Source organism: Helobdella robusta (genome assembly GCF_000326865.2).
Source record: "Helobdella robusta unplaced genomic scaffold HELROscaffold_5, whole genome shotgun sequence".
NCBI lineage: Eukaryota > Metazoa > Annelida > Clitellata > Rhynchobdellida > Glossiphoniidae > Helobdella > Helobdella robusta.
Window position 1 is genome coordinate 3,100,216 of NW_008705254.1, and position 22,182 is coordinate 3,122,397.

At 33.3% G+C, this 22,182-nt stretch overlaps 3 protein-coding genes across 3 annotated transcripts; 2 read left to right on the forward strand and 1 right to left on the reverse strand.

The window, feature by feature from the left end:
- Nucleotides 1-1,800: 1,800 nt before the first annotated feature.
- Nucleotides 1,801-3,889, forward strand: HELRODRAFT_163408 (hypothetical protein; the record flags this gene model as incomplete). The annotated part of the gene is made up of 4 exons (XM_009027283.1): nt 1,801-1,986; nt 2,985-3,085; nt 3,486-3,595; nt 3,702-3,889. 4 exons carry the CDS (start codon nt 1,801-1,803, stop codon nt 3,887-3,889), a joined length of 585 nt encoding a protein of 194 aa, XP_009025531.1.
- A 490-nt stretch (nt 3,890-4,379) lies between these two features.
- Nucleotides 4,380-16,022, forward strand: HELRODRAFT_95414 (hypothetical protein). The gene is made up of 27 exons (XM_009027013.1): nt 4,380-4,451; nt 5,504-5,647; nt 5,929-5,949; nt 6,160-6,283; nt 6,528-6,670; nt 6,817-6,956; nt 7,251-7,322; nt 7,706-7,811; nt 8,075-8,191; nt 8,495-8,574; nt 8,903-9,031; nt 9,216-9,550; nt 9,974-10,128; nt 10,387-10,450; nt 10,794-10,870; nt 11,187-11,323; nt 11,648-11,873; nt 12,029-12,142; nt 12,503-12,586; nt 12,897-13,019; nt 13,296-13,424; nt 13,737-13,835; nt 13,992-14,144; nt 14,494-14,621; nt 14,857-14,918; nt 15,424-15,541; nt 15,698-16,022. The coding sequence occupies exons 2-27, from the start codon at nt 5,528-5,530 to the stop codon at nt 15,777-15,779; spliced, it is 3,138 nt and encodes a 1,045-aa protein (XP_009025261.1). The 5' UTR covers nt 4,380-4,451; nt 5,504-5,527; the 3' UTR covers nt 15,780-16,022.
- A 1,338-nt stretch (nt 16,023-17,360) lies between these two features.
- Nucleotides 17,361-21,445, reverse strand: HELRODRAFT_163411 (hypothetical protein; the record flags this gene model as incomplete). The annotated part of the gene is made up of 5 exons (XM_009027284.1): nt 17,361-18,391; nt 18,515-19,837; nt 20,332-20,484; nt 20,803-21,027; nt 21,397-21,445. The coding sequence occupies 5 exons, from the start codon at nt 21,443-21,445 to the stop codon at nt 17,361-17,363; spliced, it is 2,781 nt and encodes a 926-aa protein (XP_009025532.1).
- Between the last annotated feature and the right edge of the window lie 737 nt (nt 21,446-22,182).

Genomic DNA, 22,182 nt, shown 5'->3' on the forward strand with positions numbered 1-22,182 from the left:
CATAAAAACTCATATAATATATATATAAATATATATATAAATATATATATATATATATATATAAATTGTATGCATTTATATATAATATATCTGTTTATTCAGGCCGATTTATATAATTTAGTTGGTTAACATACACCGAGCTTGAGTTCCCTGCCTACGTCACAAACCCAGTTCTCGATGATTGATGACTTTCATAACAATTGCATAGCAACAAGAAACATGTTGTTCAAATTGTAATTTTTACAACCATAAAATGCTTTGTTGCCTTGTCATTGCCACTCTAACTTGAATTTTCAATCATTATTTTTTCTTTTTCAATTCATATTGACAGTTATCTGACAACACCAACCTTAATAAAATTGTTTTACTTGCTAAAAATAAATGGACGTTTTACTAAATATTTGCCGGACATCATTAATCATGATGCATATATAAACTTATGTATTCTTCATTGAGAGTGCGTACATACTAAATATGCAATGTATACACAAACAGAAGCACTGTTTATTAAAATTTTCAAACCCGACTAACTTGAACATTCCAACGATTCTTTTGTTGCATTTTAGTATTCATTAATCTTTAGTATATCAGACCACATAGCCATGTTTAAAAGAAAATACCGTGGGGTTGAAGGTTGAAAACAACGTCTGCAAGAATTTTATGCCTGTTATCTTCATTTTGTTTTACGAATTTGCACAATTATTTATTTTGTATTCTGCTCTTAAATTTTTATTCCAATGTTCTGCAATATAGGCTTCACTTCTGTTTTTCGAACGTTCATCCCAGTCCAGTAATGTCATCCATTTATGTTTAGCAAGTTTTTCAACTTTTCTCGTTCAGTTTTTCTTATTCATTAATGCAGTTGAAATGAAAAATCTACAAATATGTGTTTTAAAGTGACCTGATTTCTATGCTTTGCTCTATTCTTATGTACATTTTCGCTTCTTAACTGTTTTTTAATGATTGCCAGCAACTGATTTGCAACAGTTTTCTGTTGCACCCTCATTTCAAATACATCCAATCTCTATTTTTATTGTTCCAGTTTCGCATGCATACAGTAGGTAGAACTAGGGGAAAAACACACAGGTTTGAGGTTTCTAATATTTGCATCTTTGTTCAGCTAAATTTATTACGGCCAATAAAAATTTATTCAAAAACCAATCTTCCCTGTGAAACAGCTATTACAAGTATAAGATAGTCCTGCGTGGTCCTGGTAAGGCCGCCGATCTCGAATCAGTGTGGCTATACGATACAACAAAAGAAGGTACTAAATATGTTAAAATATTATGCAAATGAATGAAATAAATCAATTAAACAATAAATCAAAATGAATAAAATTTAAAAAATATATATATTTATTGAAAACGTAAAAATAGTTAAATTAGATAAATTTAATGAACAATTTTTTATGGAAACTAAAGAATAAATCTAGATCCTAAAGTGCATTAAAAATGAGCGCGGGTGCGTTTGAGGGCCTGTATAGATACTCGATGTACATCATGGAATTATATAAGTATAACATAATATAATTATATAACATGTAATTCAATGATGTACATGATATGATGATAACCATGGATATATATATATATATATATATATATATATATATATATATATATATATATTTGTTATCCATGATGATAACAGAAGAAAAAAGTTTTTAAATAAGCTGATATGTAATATATTTTATATTCTATGCATTTGGTTTCTGCATATATAAATGACATGACTATAGTGAAGTTGTAGTAAGTAAGCAGACGAATAGCAAACATAAATAAACAAGAGACCCAAACAAACATGGCTACGGCACCGTTGAATAACCGCTTCGATGCCTGGTTATCTGAAAAGTTGTTGAGCTTCAATCCTGATACTGACCTTGACATTTTTGTTTCCTACATAACCGGCATTCTTGAGACAGAAACTGTTGAAGACGAAAAAATTAATTCACTATCTGAATTGCTGTCCGAACTGCTAGTCGACCACGTGAGTGCATGCTTTTTTTAAGTTTGCTAGCTTTTCCCAAGTCCTGGCCTAAGCAATTGCATCTACAATAGATTACATACAACATACACAGTTAAACAAACTTTGACAAGCAGTGCCTAAGGAAGCCCTACTAGTAAAAAACTTTTAATTATTTTAAGAGCACACCAAGACACCTTTATTTATCTAACCATGCCCTGGTAAAGCTAAAGAGCCTCCCTCTAAAAGTCTAACTAAACTAAAGCTAATTTTAAGAGCACACCTAAGCTAGGCACTTAACTCTAAAAAATGTTCAACAGTTAATTATTTGTAAGATACAACATGTAATCTGTAAAAATTAGATTGTTTAAGGTTTTTTTTTCAATAAAGCATGATTATTACATTTATTTAATTAATTTCTTTAGAATGAGAATGATACTCATAAAATTTGCAAGGACATAATAACCAAGTGGTCCGACATCAACGATGATGCCACTTCAAACGATTGCCATGCTCCTAAAAATTGTTTAGTTTTGTTTTTTGTTGCAACTTTTTGTTTTGTAATGCATCTTGTCTTGTATGTATTACATTATAAATTTTATTTATTTATAGCTAGAATTTATAAATTGGTAAAGCACTAACCGTGAATTTGAAATTTGCTAACTAATCATGAAATTATAAAATGCTAATTATTTTTATTTATTATAGCATTATTGCTCAAAAAATATTAAACTAAGTCTTAATTACTAAGAATAGCAGAATATTGAGAATCACAATAGTACAGTAATAAATGCTTTTGTTGATTCTGTTTCTGATCAATTATGTAAACGACATTGTAGTTGTTTTTGTTTGTTGTATCTCCAAATGACCAGCATCAGATAAACATCTAGCTGACACTTTAAATTTTAAAACTTAATGCAAAAATAAAATGTTAACGATTTTTGTTGAGTGAACTGATTTGCTTTCAATTAAACACAGGTGTTGATTTAAACACTCGCATGCATGAAATTATTGTACAACAGACAAGTGACGCTGTAAAGTTGAGGGCTTCCCAGAAGGCAGAAAAAGATGTCCTTAAAGATGTTATCATAGCTCAGTACTCACATATTTCAGATGGAGAAGAGTAATTTTTTGACTATATCATTGTTTATAATTTAATCATTTGTCATTTATGCCTGGTGTTGGTTTTTTAGGATGCATTTAAACCTAATTCATGTCAAGATACATAGTTGATGTGATGGTAGAAAAAGCATTTATCTAGGCCTTAAGAATTTGCGCATTTTAAAAAATTTTTCAAGTTTTTTTAATTTTTAAAATTTTTATTTAATGTTCTTTTTCATTTTTTAAGTTTTTTTTATTAATTATTATTAGAACAATTTATGCCAAGAAAACTGATTCAAATGTGAAATTTATTCATATGTCAAAATGTTCAATGCTTTTTATGTGATATTGATGTGAAAGTTAAATAGATAATTTAAGAAATCCAAGATAATATAAGAAATATAATCATAAATATGTTTCAGATCCGATGAAGATTCAACGGAAACTGGCAATAATGCACTGGCCTCGAAGCAGTCTCCCAACAAACACACTTCATCCACTGCCTCTACCACTGCTCATAATCAAGATGATTGTAATAATTTTTTATTTGTATTATAGTTGGTTTTTAGTCATTTTCTAGAAAGTATGTTGATTATTTAATTGTTATACATCTTGATCCAAATTCCAAATTCATCCAGTGTTAACTAGAAACGTCAACAGTGTTCTGGTTAAAGAACGAGAGAGACAGGCCAGAGACCAGGCAAAACTCGATTCTGAGATGAAAAAACAAAAGGACAAAGAGGACAGAGAAAAACAAAAGCAGAAGGCCACTGACAGGAAGGAAAACGAAAAGAAAAGAACGCAAAAAGGAGAGAAAAAACGATAGATCTCTTAATGATACTTTTATAAAAAAAATTTCAAATTTGTTTTGTATTCACTATACATCCGCACATCAAAGCCTTTAATGTCTCTTTTGCTAATTGTTCAAAAATTTAGTCAGATTCATAGATTTCAACGAATCTAAGTTGTAACGCATAAGCGCACTCATCCATTACTAAGTTCCTTCCATTGACTAATCAACTAGGTTTCAGGTGCTTGAGTTCAATTCCTATAATAAAATTAGATGATTTAAAGCTATAAAACTTACGAACGCGCACAATATTTATTGATTTTAACTTGCTCGATAACTTTTTTAAAAAAAAACTATTAAAAGCTCGTGTCGTGTTGGTCTGATTAGTTTGGTATCCTAAGTATATGGTCTAACCTCAGTTTTTTTTTTTGCAAACATTTTAAACTTCAATACATAACTGTTGGTTAGAGAAACCGATGTCAGTTTAAAATCCCGCAAAATTCCAATTTATTTATTTGTGTGCAATTCGGACGGTCGATCCTTATCTGGCCGACATAATTTCAAAGTTCATTTTCAGCAAGTGTCAATCAGCATCGAAGTAAGTCAATTTTAGTTAAAAATTGTTTAACCCAACTAATTCCTATAATTAGTAATCGTATTATTAATTATTATATTATTTTTTTAGTCAATATTTATTCAATCAATCCGAATTAATAATAATTAGGTAATGATTAGGAGACCAAAGCTAAAAGAAAACAAAATTCTTGTGTCGCGGGCCACCGTTCACAAATTGTTCATTCTAACACAATTTTTAAGTAAATTTATAATTCATGACAAAATTAACATAATGCACAATTTACATCAATTTGACTATTTAAATATTTATATATTTTAAATTTATTTACATTATATATATTTATACATATAATTGATCAAATATTTATATTTGATTTGAGTTGAAATTGTTAGGAAGAGGCCTGGCCAGCAAATGGCAAATCAATGGCTAATAAAAAATAAAATACAAATTCATGCTGTGAATATTGCATTGCTTAACTAATAACAGATAAATGATGACATATACGTCATATATATATATAGTCATATAGAAAGATTGAAGTTCAATCATTCATTGAATCCATAATAATAAGATATTGCTTGATGCTGTGCTATGTGTGTCCTTATTTGTTAATGGCAAGTCCAATAATAAACCTAAAAAAATATGTTCCTTCATAATCATAAGCCTAATTAGCTGAGTAAGATAGGGTCATTAATTACACTGTGGAAATATAGTGATAGTGCTATTAGCATTAGCTTTTATTCCATGATGTCTATGTTTGGTGTGTGTGATTGTATGCGTGTGTGTGTGCGTGTGTGTGTGTATGTGTGTGTTATTCAATAATGGAACAACCAGGCTTACCCTTACCACACTCAGAGAAGGGAATTGGAGATTAATATTATTTTCTTCTGGTTATTGAACACTCTTAATTATCTTCTTTTGTAAATTTGAATACTATTACATACGAAAGTCATACATACATTTTGTAATGTCAATTTGATGCATAGCAAACATGATATTTTCAATGTTTTTTTTTTAAATTTAATATTGACAGGCTTCTTAGAAATATAATGTTGACTTGAAAAATTTGACAGGCTTCTTTTTAAAAGTGGAAATAAATGGCTGCTTGTAAAGACCTGCCATATCAGGTTGAGTATGCCAAAAGTGGCAGATCGATTTGTAAACTTTGTAGGCACCTTATTGATTGTGGCTCTTTGAGACTGGCCATCATGCTACAGGTTTTCTTTATTAGTCTTATCATGAATTATAACGATACATTTCATCAATTTCATCGTTTATATCATTAGCTGTCTCATTTGCATAATATCTTTGTTCATATTGCCAAGATGTTTTTTTTAATTATTTTTAAAATAATTTTTGTCACAAATTTTTCAATTTGATCAAGTCACAATTTATTCATCAACAGTAATGTTTTTACATATTTATTTATATACATATTTTATGTAAATGACGACGATAAATGTTTAAAGTAATCATTTTGTGTTTTTTTCCTCTGCAGTCACCACATTTTGATGGAAAAGTTGGTTTTTGTTTAATTTTAATAATTTCAACTTATCTTATTTTCTTTCTTTTTTCAAAACTAATCACTGTACTGTGTTCACTCTTAATCCTTTTGTACTGTTAACTAAAATCATTTGAATTATAAATATATAATAAAAATATATAATCATTAATTAGATCAATGTTTTAGAATTTAGAACATTGTATCAGATTGCTTCTGTGTTTTCAGATGCCAAATTGGCACCATTATGAATGTTTCTGGAACAGGGTTCGCTGCCTGAAGACAGACGACATACATGGTTTCAAAAAAATTCGCTGGGATGACCAGGAGAAGATTAAAAAATCTATAGAAGGTTCTCAGAAGTTTCTTCTATTTATAATTTTTGTTTGATTGATTTTAATAAATCATTTAAATATATACATTATTCATTGCAGTTGTGATGTGAGACTAACTTTTAAAATATAGTAGTATTAATATAAGTTTTTCCCTTGTTTTTTATGTTTTACAATAAAAATGCTCATTGAGTTATGGGTTTTCATTTGGACAATTATATAACAAATGATAAATAAGAGACATCAAAGATGCATTAAATGCAGCTGTCAAAGGTGGGAAGAAATCGGCAAAAGGTTCATCATCGTCAGGAGGGAAGGCTGAGGACATCTTTTATGGAGATTACAAAGTGGAGTATGCCAAGTCTAGCAGAAGCACTTGTAGGTCTTGCCATTGTTACATTGACAAGGTTTGATGACTAGCAGTTTGCCAGTTTTGACTTATATTTTCTGAATTTGTAACAATTAATTATTTTTATATTGGTTTCATTAAAGATTATAAATAATACTCACAGTAATTATATATAATATAGAATCATTTGAATTAATCGTATAGGATGAGCTGAGAGTAAGCAAGAAAGACTACACGAGCGAAAAAGCCCTGATGTATGGGCCTCAAGATGAATGGCACCACCTCAAATGTTTCAATGAACATCGACTGCAACTGCAATTCCCAGAAAGCATGGATCCAAAGATGTAAGTGGATTGAATGGTCATTGTTGATTAACAGAGTTATGAATGATTCATCTAACTGCCTTCCTGGTCGTATTCAAGTAGTAGGTGGGCGAATGTTGGTTTAATTTACGAGATGGCAAACAATGTTGCGAATGATTTTATTTGTTCATTGATTAACAATAAGCAAATAGTTTGCTGCTAGCTTTCATTTAGAATGCAAATATTAATAACTAAAAATCATTCTCGTCTTATGAATGAATGAATGAATGAATGAATGAGTAACCTTCTAACTACAACTTCCACCGCCACTACTAGGCTGTCCGGATTTAAAAGTCTCTCAGCTGATGATCAAAAGCTGGTGCTTGAAACTCTTGGCAAGCCAAAAACGTATGTTGAAGACATCCATGCCCTATTACGTTTTTGCAATTTATTATTATTTATTTATTTATTATGATTATTTATTAAATTATCTTACCTAAGAAGAAACCTTTTTTAATATTTTTAAAGTTTACTCGATAAAATTTTAAAAAATTTTCATGACTAATATATTACCAGCCCTATGTATAAATATATGATCCATATATGACTATATATTATACCGATTAAGATGTCGAGATGATGATGATAGTGGTGATGATAATGGTAGTACTGATAATGATGATGGTATTGGTGATGATGATGGTATCTGTGATAATGAATACTTAATTGAACAGCCTCACTCTGAATGCACCAGTTTAATGTCAGCAAAATAATTTACATTAAATGCTCAGACAAAAAAGAAAGCTGGATGGAGAGAAAGGTGATGCAGGACAACCAGGTGTGAAACATAAGAAGGAAGATGATGATGATGACGACGACGATGAAGAGTTGATGAGGGTTCGTTGTTGTAGATGTTGGTTTTTGTTGTTGAAAAGATGTTGGTGTTTTTTATGAAGATGTTGGTTGTTGTTGAGATGATGATATTCTCTTGTTCATTGTAGTTTCTAGTGCTGCTGCTATGTTGAACTAACTACCAATGAAATTTCATACGTAAATTAGGTAATTTAAAACATCTGAGAGTATTAATTCACTTGTTACCGTCATTATTTGTTACCATATTTGTCATGTTGATTGCTTCAATTTTATTTTTGTTGTTGTAGGAACAAAGTTCTCTGGAGTGGCAGATGAGAGACAAATTGCAGGAATGTGTGCCAAGCAGTGATGTTAAGGCTCTTCTCAAATTCAACAAAATAAAAATTCCATCTGGAGCATCCAAGGTAAGTTGATGAGGTGCGTGTCGTTGCTCTGCTGTGTTGTTTAATGATGCGTTGTTGGGCTGTTGTTGGGTCTGACTATGTGTGTTGCTGTTTTTGTTTTTTCTGCTTCTGTCATAGATTGAAATGTTTTTCTATTTTGTTTCATGATGTGTTTAGATGCTTGCTACTTGTCATTGTTTACGACTTGATGTGTTCTAATTATGGTTTTATTCGCGTTCTGAATATTTGTACTAGTTGTTGATGTGTTGACATGGTACTGTGGAACTTAATTAATCACATTTATCCATCCATCTCTACCACCAGATCTTAGATTGCATAGCAGACGCCATGGTGTTTGGAACACTTGCCCCATGCCCTGAATGTCAAGGACAACTTCGTTTGAGGTTTTAACTCACGATGATCATTAATAAATGATGGTGTTTTGTGGCTGCACCTGAGTAGAGCAAATGTAGGGTTGTGTTTGATAATTCGAGAAATAAATGCAATGTATCAACTTATTTTTGCTTTCAATCACTATCAACAGTTAATCTGCTCTATTAACAATTATTAAACGTAAAAGTTTTTTATACACTTTGTTAAGGTTTTCAGCATTATTTTTAAACTTCATGCTCCTTGTATTGTACTTTTTCAACCTGCTATTTGGGTCATGTATTGCTGACAACAATGTTTTTTCAGTTTTTTTTCACATGATCACATGTCAAATTTATTTAGTGGTGCCGTAAGTGGCTACCGGTGCACAGGGGATATTTCAGAGTGGACCAAGTGTCAGTACATTACTGACGACCCCGAAAGAAAGGAGTTCCTTATTCCTAAAAAGTACCTAGAAAACAACCCTTTCCTGTGAGTCAGTCAATTGCACTATTTAGTTTCATGACTTGAGTTGTGTTGAGTGGTATGGTATCATACTGTGTTTGTTGTTACTCTCTATTGGATTATATGGTGCTGGATGAGTTGGATTGTTTGTTATCTAGTCTTGATTTTTCAATGTAATGTTGAGCCTTGCATTGAAATATTTGTGGACCAGGGCAGAGTACAAGTTTGAAGCAAGAAAGAAATATTTCCCAAAGTCATCCAACATATCCATCGAAAATCTTCAAGCATCTCAGTCGTCTACAACAGACAGTCAGATCATCAAGAAGGAAGTCGGTGTCGAACCAGCTGCTGCATCGTCATCAGCATCTCAGCCATCTGCGTCAACGTCATCGCAACTTGCATTCAAACCGCTGGATGGTCTGCGAGTATCATCAGGTGGTAAGTTGGCTCTGAAGAAGGAAGAAATCAAGCAGCTGGTTGAGAAGATGGGAGGAAAGTTTTTTGAACCAGTTTACAGAAACGTCCACTTTGCCATCAGCAACATTGGTTAGTCATTTGTCTAGTGTAGTTGTCATCAACAAAAACGATCATTAGACATGAATGCTATTTAATGTTGTCATTTTTATGAAAAACATCATCAAATCTCCAGACTGTCTCCTTAGTTTGCCAATCATGTTTTTAATATCGTCCACCCATTTGAGTTTTTTTTTTCAGCCATAATGGCGCGACACAAATTTGCTTGTAAAGCCAGACAACAAATTCAAAAATGAAAAGGAATGTGAAACTAAAATTGCAAAATTGAAATTAGAACATTAAACAATTAAAATGAAACAACATAGGAGGATAAAATCAGTTTTTTGAGAAACCTTCATCAAAGTTTCATTACATATAGATATAAAAATGTCTTAGAAACATTTGTTCAAAATGAATGCTTCATCAATGCTAACAATCATGAAATGAATTCAACAGAGAACATAAGCAAGACGAACAGACATCAGACAATCTGGCAGGTCCAACGAGTGCCAGTCGTGGACATCCACTTCTTAACTGACCTGGAAAGCAACGTAGATGAGGACTTTCAAACAATTTTCAAGAAACACACCATCTCAAACTGGCCCTGTGATGTGATATATTTATTTCTTTCTACTGTATTTTGCCTCTGTGTGTTTTTGCATGTGTATGTGTTTGTATGTGTAGGTGTGTTGATTTGAAGGTGTGCTAAGTTTGTAGTTTTCGAGAGTGAGAATGGTTTAAGGTTTATCTATGTGCCATGATGCTTATTGATACCTGTGCTAAGCTGGTTGGAAGTTTGTGTGGTTGAGTCATATTTAAGGATATTTTTCTTGTAATAAATAGTTATTATTTAAATATTATTTAAACAGCAAGTTAAAATAATTGAAGCGAAACCAAATGTCCGACCTTCTACTGTTTTCCTCAAAAAGGAAGGTTCATAATTTGTTGGGTCATTTGTTTGTTCATTCGTGCAATCATCCACATAAATATCTCTACACTCGTGCAAATTCTTCAATTTTCATGCATCTATTTATCTATTTTTTTGTTTAACCATCCGTGTTCTAACATTCCAGTTTGTTAGTTTATTATCCTTCATTAGCCACCCTCTAACTTTTTCATCGTGGTGGTTGATGAAGAAGATTCAGAAAGATGTGTCGAAAAATAATATTTAAATAAATAATTTTAATTCAGTGAAACACATTATTTTCATTGTTATTATTACCATTATTATTATTATTACCATTATTATTATTTATTATTATTATTATTACAACAGTATCTTTAAGAGAGGAGATCCCGATGATGGCGAAGATGGTGGTGAAGGGAGGAGCAGCTGTTGATCCTCTGTCAGGTTACTTTCCTAGAAAACTTGCCTTCTAACATTCGCTTGCTTTCTTGTTTGTGCTTCTTTATTCTATCATTATTTTTTTTAATTCCTTTCTCTCTCTCTCTCCCTCTCTCTCTCTCTCTCTCTTTCTCTCTCTGTCAATCATTCTTTTCTGTTCTGTTTCTTTTTTAATTCTTTTTTTTCTATATTTAGATAATTTATATTTAAATTTAAATCTAGTGCCTCTATGAATAAATGATAGATACAATAAAATGAAATATTTTTCAATTGACAAAAGATAAGAAAGATCATTTTATTGATTGCAAATTGAAATTTTCAGGGCTTGAATACCAGGCCCACGTACTGCAAGGTGAGTCGAAGAAGGATCTGTACACCTCAGTGTTGGGACTGGTTGACGTGGCCAAGGGAACCAACTCCTTCTACAAACTTCAATTGCTAGAAGCAGATAGTGGATACGAGTGCGTTCTTAAGATTGCAGTTCACTACTTGCTCTGTACATGTTTGCTTGTTTGTTTGCTCGTTTGTTTGTTTGTTTGTTTCTTGAGTACTTTTTGTTCTTGAATTTGTTTGTTATTTTTACACGCACTGTTATTTTTACTCATCTGTTGTTTTTAACCTGGTGTTCTTTTTTAATTTTTCTTGATGCTGTTTTGGCTGATTGTCACATGACCTGCTGACTTGGTAACCAAATAACGCTTTGATGGATGGGTGGATGGATGGATAGATGGATGGATGGAAATATTTATTATTCATCAAAATTTTGTATAATAATTTCTGACAAGTTGGTGGCTGTTCAGATCGTGGGGAAGAGTGGGCACCGCCATTGGTGGGACAAAGTTGGAAAAATTTTATGACGTGGAGGAAGCCATTGAGGCTTTTGAAAAGTTCTATCGTGAGAAAACAGGAAATGTATGGTCCAAGAAAAGTTCGTTTAAAAAGATGCCATACAAGTACTTCCCACTGGATATAGATTATGGCAATGAAGCAAATGATGAGGGGAATGATAAGGTTTGTCGTTTGGCCTGTCAGATGGTTGGTTGCTGTTTCTCTTTTCTCTCTCTCTCTCTCTCTCTCTCTCTCTCTCTCTCTCTCTCTCTCTCTCTCTCTCTCTCTCTCTCTCTATCTATCTATCTATTTCTGTTAAAATGAATGTGCTCATTTAGATAACCCAACTGATGAGTGCATCCACTTCATCAAAACTTGCACCTGAGGTACAAGATTTGGTGCGCCTCATCTTTGATGTCGAGAACATGAAGAAGACCATGCTCGAGTTTGAGGTTTGTTTTTTCATTGATTGATTGGTTGATTGGTTGTGGTTGGTTGGTTAATTGGTTGGTCGTTAATGATTGGTTCTTTGGTTGGTTGGTTTGCCGGTTGGTTGGTTGAAGAATTGGATGAATGGATGTTGTCAAAAGATGGAAAATTTATGTAATTGCAAATTTGTTTTGCCAAAATTTTAATTGCATTATAACTTTTTTAATGACTTTAGAACACACCAAATCAAAAATCATTAATCTGAATCATTATTAAATTGATGTTTCCCTCAATTTTATTTCATTCAAAAACTTCTATAATGATTTTTCAAAAATATCGAATTCATAATTTTTTTTCAAATTTAATTTTACTTTTAAAAATAGATCGATCTAAGGAAGATGCCCCTGGGAAAGTTATCAATGAAGCAGATAGAAAGTGCCTACTCCGTTCTCACCGATGCTCAGCAAGTTGGTCATTTTAATTTTTTAATTTTACTTCTGGGCAGTTTGTTTGATATTTTTAAAAATATTGTTTTAGATGAAACAACGTCTGGTCACCAATTAATGATGCGTCATTGGTGTATAATGTGGTGCTTACGTGTGTGGTGTGGTGTGGTGTATGTGGTGTGGTGTGATGTGGTGTGAATGTTACAGCCTTCGTGGCACGAAAGTTTAAATACGAGTATAGAATAACATGTAAGCAGTTCTGCGTACGCCAGAGCTGTATTTATAGAACATGCAAAAAAAATAACACAACTAACCACGTGCAAACTACCAGCTGATAAGCACCGGTGGTTCGCAATCGTACATCTTGGATGCCTCCAATAGATTCTACACACTCATCCCACATGACTTCGGTCTGGCAAAACCCCCCTTGCTAGACAATGAAGATATCATCAAGGTTGTTGGTTGCTGTTGTTGCTGATTACTATTGTTGCTGCTGTTGTTGTCGATGGTATTGGTGTTGTTTTTGTTGTTGGTGGTGGCTATAGTGATGGTAAAGAAGGAGATGCTGATGATAATGGTAAAGATGGAGATGGTGATGGTGGTTGTGGTTACCAGATAACATATTTCAATATATTTCCCACCTTTCTGAGGTAGATGAAATTAATTTGACGAGCACGTTCAACTTCTATCCTGTTTTTAATTAATTTTTTCCGATTTGAACCTGAAACAGACGAAGGTAGCCATGTTGGACAACTTGCTAGAGATTGAAGTTGCGTACAATCTTCTCATCAGTGGCTCCAAGGCAGGCGTTACCGGCGACGTCGATGACAATTACAATAAGCTGAAGACGGACATAGCTGTTAGAGTTGTTGTTGTTGCTGTTGTGTTCATTGTTGCTTTCTTGATTTCGACATACTGTGAGATACGGATGTGCTGCATTTTTCACTCAGCTGATAATGTTTTTGTAAAATATTGTTTTGGGTTTGCATGCAGTTTGAGTTCCATTGTTGAATTAACAAATCTTAAAATTGAAGATTTAGCTAATTTTTGTTTACATTATCGCTGATTGATATAGCGCCGTAGTTGGGAACTTATCATTTCAATGTTACAAACATTAATGACTGATCACATTACGTTGACATCGTCGCACGTGTCTCGTCGCTGTTGCTAGGTACTCGACAAATCATCAGAGGAATTCCAAAGGATATGTCAGTTTGTAAAGAATACTCATGCAGCTACACATGACGAATATGATCTACAAGTCTCCGAGGTCCTTTACAAGCTTTATTTATTTATTATATTGTCACTTTCAATTCTTGATCTGCCTTTCTTCTACTTTTTCTGCGATCAACGACATTTCGTCGATTGAGGCATTTAAAAGATTGTTCACTTTGATGACTGATTGTTAGCCCATTCATATGAACAGGTGTTCACAATAAGTCGACTTGGCGAATCGAAAGTGTACGAATCGTTCAAGTCGCTACACAACCGCATGCTGTTGTGGCACGGATCCAGGCTGACAAATTATGCAGGCATCCTGTCGAAAGGTCTCAGGATTGCTCCTAAAGAAGCTCCTTCTGTGAGTTGATCTGATGTGTGTTGGTGGGATGGTGTGCGTCGCTGGTGTGTTGTGGTGTGTTGTGCGTGCGTGCTTATATTCTGGTTCCGTATTAATATTACACGGATTGTTGAGCACTTAACTTGAGTTTTCATTTTTTGCCACGTATGTCTTCACAAATAACAACTTTATTCGTTTTTTTCTCCATTTATTTTCCCTCATATGAAGTGCATGCATCCAACACATTCCAAAATGACATCATAATTATCCCAAATTCAACAACAATATGGCGTGACACCAACTCCTTGACCATTGTCATCCATCCATCCATCCACCTATCCATCCATCCATCCAACCAACCAACTTGCAGACAGGTTACATGTTTGGCAAGGGTATTTACTTCGCGGACATGGCTTCAAAAAGTGCCAACTACTGCTTCACATCCAGGAAAGATCCGACGGGTCTCATGCTGCTCAGTGAAGTTGCCCTTGGAAACATGTCAGTAGTAGGTTTGGGAGGGGATGGTGGGTGGTGTGATCGTATAGGTAGATGAGGCTGGTTGTTTATAAGATGGTTGCTATGTCGATAATGTCATGGCAGAACTATATTGAGGGCAGTTCATGAAAATTGAAGATGAAGGAGTTGCTGAGATAACTAAAAAATTTTTATACTAGCAAATTTGTTTGACATAAATTGTTATTTAAATAACTAACCTGACCCATAACCCATTCAGGCATGAGTTAACACAGGCCAACTTCATAACAGAACTCCCCAGAGGAAAACACAGCGTAAAAGGTAATTTTATTATTTATTGATCAAATCCCATTTAAGATGTCCAGAAAAATGTGGGTATTTATGTGTGTATTACAAGCTGGTATGATTGAAAATATGTTCCATGCTTGTTTTTTTTAAAATTATACTCCAGCTATTAAATGAATTGTTTTCAAGATGGTTATTAAATGCATTCAAATAGCAGTCGCTACAATGTTATTTGTGTTTGCAATGCTTAAGTTCATACAGCTTCATAGAATAGCCTAGCATGACAGAATATATAAAGATTCCTCTGTCTCCACATAAACAAGTCGATGCCGTAATCCAAAGATAAACCGGGAAAATAAATAAAAAAAATTAATAAAACGAGTTAAAGATAATAAATAAAAATACTGAAAATGATAAAAATATTGAACATGTTAAGCAATGTTGTTAAATATAAAAACTACTAGTAGTATAGCTAATGCTGTCCCTATGCAGTACTTGAATGTAGACAATTTCATGGCTATTGTATTAATATCTTTTACAGGTCTTGGTACCACAGCACCTGATCCGAAGCAGAATTACGTGTGTGAAGATGGTGTCGTCATTCCAATGGGCAAAGGAGTAAAAACGAAAGTTAAGCTGACCAGTCTGCTGTACAACGAGTGAGTTGCTACCAACCTACCATTGTATTATTATCCGTTTGTGCTAATGTTTTTGTAACCGTAATTTGTGATATAGTTAAACATTCATCTGCGTTTGTGGTTTTAGTTAAACATTCTTCAGTTTTAGGCCAGCTGCTAACTTTTTCCAATTTACAGGTACATTGTTTACGACGTGGCACAAGTCAACATGAAGTACCTCCTCAAATTGAATTTCAAATATAAAAGGTCAAGATATTAGACAGATGGGTGATAAATTTGTGATAAGATTTTGTAACATTCTGTTCTTTATGACAATCATCATGATTGCGCAATTGGCTGAGGTTTTTAACAATGTTCGCTTTTACACTTGATTTCTATTGATGATATTTCATAATACTGTTTCATTTATTATGTCTTTATTTACTTCCATTTGGTTTCAACATTTGATAAACACGAAGTGTCCTTTTAAATGTTCGTGGTCTCTCAAAATGGCATACTATTAGTACAGGTATTATGTTTGCAGTTTTGCATTTCAATAACAGTCTAGATAATTTTTCAATTTATTTCATGCCTTGAGATCCATCGTATCGAGAATCGAATTTTGGATGCGTTATGTAGTGATACTGTTTTCATTACGATAACCAGATCAGATGATGACTTCATTTAAACGCATTTGCTTGCCTTTTGTTCGGGCATATCACAAATCGATCACTGCTGTCAAGTGTTTTTTAAAGACGATAGATAGTTGGCAGTGTAACGAATCGAAACGAAATTTATGAATGTCTTGTGACGATAACTACCGTTATGGGTGCTGGTCTGTACTCTCTACTATCCGTATCGTAAGGTTTATAAAAATGTTCAATTATCTCAATAAATATTCGTGATTTCACTCAATCAATAACTTAATTTTTCACAGCTTGATAAGATTTTTCAAATTTATTGCCCTGGAGAGCCCAAAATCGTATCTTGGTAAGTACAATTAGTTCAAGTCGTCGTTATCATTCCCTAACTTACGTTTTCAATAATCTTATCAATAACCAAATTAAAGAAGGAAAGTAAGATGAATCACCTTCCGCGCCTAAATCCTTCGCGTCTTTAATCAGAATGTAACTGGACGTTTACGCCGTATCCATCGAAACCGCGGTAGGCAATGTGATTTTTTGTAGTATTGAGGATTAAGTTGGCTTTGGTGGACCACATACTCGTGAGATCTATGATTCCAGTAACTTGGTTTTGCTGTGTATTGTTGGTTGAAGGTTGCGACTGTTGGACGTACAAAGCTTTTTTGTACAAAATTTTAACGGTAGAACAAACGCCCATCATGCTAATTATGCCATTTACTATTGAAACAAGATCGAATGTCATCCAGTTGCATGATGAAGCGAGTTGCAAAGCGGTTAAGTAAGAAATTCGATTAAACTTCGGGTTAGTAGCCGAGTATATCGTATATGTAAAACAATCTACGACAAAATTATTTAAAACCAACCACATCAAGGCAAAACTAATTGATATTAATTATTATACAATGAGCTTGAAATGCCATTTATACAATAAAAATGTATGTATACGCAAACATTACAAATAAATGTTTATCAAAAAATTCGAAAACATCCAAGAGAGTCAAAAGAATTGCTCGTTCTATTAATTCATTAATAATTATGCATTAATAAATGATTTGACGAATGCATTGGGTGTTTTTGGGTAATGATAATATCTACGCAAGTACATTAATTCTAATTAGAAAACGTAGTATTCATGCCATGTGGGTGACTTGCATTGTCATCCCAACCGCCTCACGTGTCATCGTCTCATCTTTAAAGATATCATCATGATTATTTGCTCAACAGTGCTTGACTTGAGACCTGGCCGTCAGTTTAATCACTGCCTCTCTTCTCTTCCTCTCTATCTCCTCAGTTGTATAACATACTTTAATGCTGCTGCTGCTGTTGTAAGAAGTCTGCTGTTGCTTTTGCTGTGCAGTGCAGACTTTGGAGAACAAATTGGATGTTTTGTTGATGTTACTGTTACTGGACACGTTTGGTTCATTCATGTTCGTTGTACTGTTTGTATTGCTACCATGAAATTGCAGGGTAGGTTTAATGTTATCAGAGCTGAAACATTTGCGAGAAAATATATTGTCTTTCTTATTGCTGTTGTTATTGTTGCTGATGTTATTCATGCTATTGTAGCGGTTGTTGTTGTTGTTGAGTCCGTTTTGCTTGCTTACTGGTTGTAGAATTACTCGAGATGATGAAGATGGAACCAGGGCTGAAGACAAATGTGTCACATTATAATTGCTTCTCGTATTGTTATTGGTACATGTGCTGTTAAAAAATGCTGAGTTGTTTTTTGTTAAAAATGCACTCTTTGTTGTAATAGTCACAGATGATGATAGCATAGCTGATGATGTAATGTGAGGCACAGCTGGGCTATTCTTCGTGTGAGAAACATTGCTCGTAGGCGGTGCAATGTGAACTTTAGATGTTGCAAACCTGCTGCTATTATTAGCACTGGAGGTGAAAGTTAGCGTTGACGATATCTCCGGATGGGATGGAAGTAAGGACGGTTTTCCCAACGTTGGTGCAGTTGATGACGTGTTGTTTTTGATGCTGTTTGAAGATCTAACCGGGTAAAATGATGAAGATTTTATGGAAATAGAGTTAGAAGAAAAGATATTTTTGTTTGGGTTAGGATCACGTTGAAAGTTAGGTGTTGTGGTTTTAGTGTTCATGGACGGTGTCGTTGAAATGTTTCTGCTTGTGTCAGCTTGCATGTTCGTGCAACGATTGTTACCTGCAGCTTCCAAATAGTTAACAACTGAATTGAATGCAGATTCCAACTTTTGCTTTGATTTTATAGGATCAACTTGAGCTGTTAAAATGAGCGAAAAAAAGTGATGTAAGATTTTAATGACAAGTATTTAATTCATTCATATTATAATAAATTATAAATTTAAAACTGTATAACTCAAAAAAGCACTAGAAAGCAACCAACATTCAACAAGATCAAGAAACTCGAGCATATCGGTTTCTTCGCAAGTGCTGCTGTTAAATAACTCAGGACTCATGTCGACTGGCTGCTGTTTGTGTTGCTGATGCTGCTGCTGATAAACCAGCTGATTCGATTTACTCTTCTGTTGCATTTTGAGCTGTTTTGGTATTAACTTTCGAGTTTGATGAGCTGCTGCTGATGATGAAGATGTCGAAGATGTTGATGACGTAATGACTGTTCCATTGATGTTAGTAATATCTTCCTTCTTCTGTTTATCACTGAAAGAACTATTGTTAAGTTTATTCAGCGCAGAGTTAAATGAAAGTGTATCAAGATCATTGCTGTTGGCAGCCGGTACGATGGTGTCGTCCACGAGGCTGTTTGCTGCTAACAAGTTATCAGTGGGAAGGTACGAGGAAATGAGCAAGTCATCTGATATGCTCACATCCGATATTGATTCATAATTGCTAGTCTTATTTGGAAGAACTCTCCTATCGGAATTGTGATCTGCATTCTTCAGCACATGGGTTGTCCTGCTCGTGGATGATGATGATGATGATGACATGACAGGTTTGACGAAACAGTTGGAACTGCTTGTATGAGCTGTGGATGTGCCTGATGATGATGATGCCCCGACTAAATTTGCTTTCTTTCTCAACATTTTAATACTGGCTTCTGTCGATGAAGTAGTACAATCATTTTTGTTGTTTAAAATGAGACTATTGGTGGTAGAAGGCACAGGCGCATTAACATTTAAAATGTTGTTTGATGTGAGGTCATCGACCATTCTCTGAGTGGCCTCGATAATAGAGTCACCAAACAACGAATCCTCATCCCCCCATGCACTGTCATTCACTTTCTCCTCGTCTGTTCTCTCATCAGCCTGCCCATCCATCAACTCATTGAGACTAGCGTTTGACGCATCCGATATCCTAACCCGTTTATTTTTATTGTAATTGTTGTTGTCCTCTATGCGGTTGCACGGCTTGTTGTTGGCTGGATAAGCATGGAAGTGGTTGTGGCAGTTGTGAGTCGGGGTAGCACAGAGATTGTCAATATCAGTGAGAGGTCTGGCAACTCTTTTCATCTTCGGAGTTGAATGCATAGAAAGAGATTGAGTAACAGTTGTACAGTTGCGCTCTTCACTGTAAACGTTTTTTTCTAAATTTAACTTTGGCAAATTTGGCAGTTCTATTTTTTTTGCTTCCTCTGCTGCAACTGCATTGAGAGCATTTATGACTGAGAGGACCAATGTCTTGGAATTCAATGCTGCCTCTTTTTTCAGCCTCAGTATAGGAGATAGTGAACTGCACAAATCATAAAATACTTCAAACATCACATGAACAAAATGAAAAATAAATATAATTGTCAGCTGTATAACAAAACTTATAAACCTAATGAGCATTTGACTGGAACAGGTAATTTAACAAAATTTGAATTATTGGTCATCATCTCAATTTTGGTTAAAACCAATTTTCAAAACAATAAAACTTCCAACTAAACAATTAGAATAGACATAATAACAGAGCAACTCTTGAAAAATCACTAATACCGTCTTATTTTTAATTAAATCTTCTACTTAGCTATAACCAATCGGCTATTGAATGAATTTTCTTGAATAAACTTGAATAAACAAAAATCAGACAAAATAATTTCAGCTACTACTGCTATGCTTTCAAAAATAAATGTGTTAATCTGCAACTAGAAGCAAATTAATAGAAAATGAAATTTAAAATTTCATGAAAATGTAAGCTGATGTATGCAAGCAGCAAGTAACCATTTTAATGATGGATGTTTGGTGGGTGTTGTCTGCAGCGGACTGGTGTACCTCAACTTCATGATCGGTGACGAGTTGTCTGATGATGATGACTGTGGTGGTAGGGATGTGGTGGGTGATCGTTGATTAGCATCTGAAGAGATGGATGACATCATTGAAGCATATTCCATGGCAGTCCCACCTGGCTGTGATTTACCTGTTTAATTTTGTTGTTAATGATTCCTCAACAATATAATTATTATGCTGGCATTTTGAAGAATTGAAGTTTCATGTTTAAAAAAAGTAAATATTTTTTGGTTATCTTCTTTGTTAATGAATCTTTCCTCATACATTGATTCAACAAAAAATAACATAAAATAATAGAACAAAAAAAATCTCATCAGTATGCAGATATTTCAATTAGGATTGCAAAATTATTTTTAAATAGCTTAAGAGTTTAGTTTAACCATGCAATCATTCACAAACTTCATTCAGTAAAGTAAAAAGTTTGGTAAAAAAAGTTTGGTAAAAAAACCTGTTGTTCTAAGAGAATACGTGGTAGGACTATCCCAGCCCACTTCAATGCTTTCCTGATTAGGGGAATAGTCACCTACTTCTCGAGCCAGAGGTCTTCTAACATTTTTTGGTGTTGATGCACAGTTAGAATCAACGTGCATTTTTGTAAAGGTTGAAATATTGTTTGTTGAAAAGTTGGCAGCCTCTGTATGTCGACTGATGACATTTTCGTTATGATGAGTTTCTAATCAAGTATGTAAAAAAAATTATTTCAATGCACATTAAAGATTAAATTATTTGAATTTATCTTATTTTAATATAATGCACTCCTAAATCAATGTTTATTATATTAAAAATTAAATAACTGTAATTGCCTAATTGCCCTAATTAAAAAAAGAAAAGCTGTTTAAAAATTAAAATAAAATCAACTAGACTTTTTACGACTTTTCACAGTTACTTGTTACCAACACTCTACTTTTTACTCTAGTTTTCTACTACTGAACTAAACAAAACTACCTTTACTTTTTAGTTGCTTTTTAGTTTTACTAACTACAGTACTTCAATTTCACAACTCAACTTTCTTATTTTCTACTCTATTATTAAATTAACTTACCGACTCTGCTGGTAGTTTTTCTTGTAGCTAAACTTCTTTTTTTAGTCATTATGGCGCAAAATTATTTGATTTGACAAAAAAATGTTATTAATTAATAATTATTAGTTATTATAAGAGAATGATTTCTATCGCACTATTTAAATTTAAACAAAAAATTATGTAAACAAAAATTAAATTTCGCGGAGCCAATCAGATTTTAAAAGTAAATTTAAAGGGTTGAGCCATAGATAAAGAAAACAGTTTTCTAAAACTGAGTTGAGCTTTGAGCTCATACATAAAACTGAATTCAAATAGGTTTAAAGCATATGTATAGAATCTGTATATATAGTTTAAAGTTTATATTTAGAAATTTTGCTGTAATCTGCAATCCACCCTTTTATAAATTCTTTTAAGTTTTATAAAAATTAATGTATCGATATAACAAATGTAATCACAATAATTGTGATTTTTTTTTTTTATAGATAAAGTTATAAAGCTGAAAATTTTCATAACATAACATTATTAGTCGGCTCAAACCTAAAGTCTATATGCCCACATCTACTAAATATTTTAAAATGTACAACAAATTACAAAATCATCTTTTTGTTGAAGACTTGAAGTTTTAGGTTGGCATTGATCTATTGTTTTTTCTGTTATATAAATTCACAGAAAATTATCAAATTGTGACAAAAATACTTTCAAGTGTTTAAGTTTAAGTGTTATAGCTCAATTCTGAAAACATTATAAGGTGGCCGTTTGTTGACTTGGATCGATAGGTTGGCTGGTTAATTGATTGAGGTTTGCTGA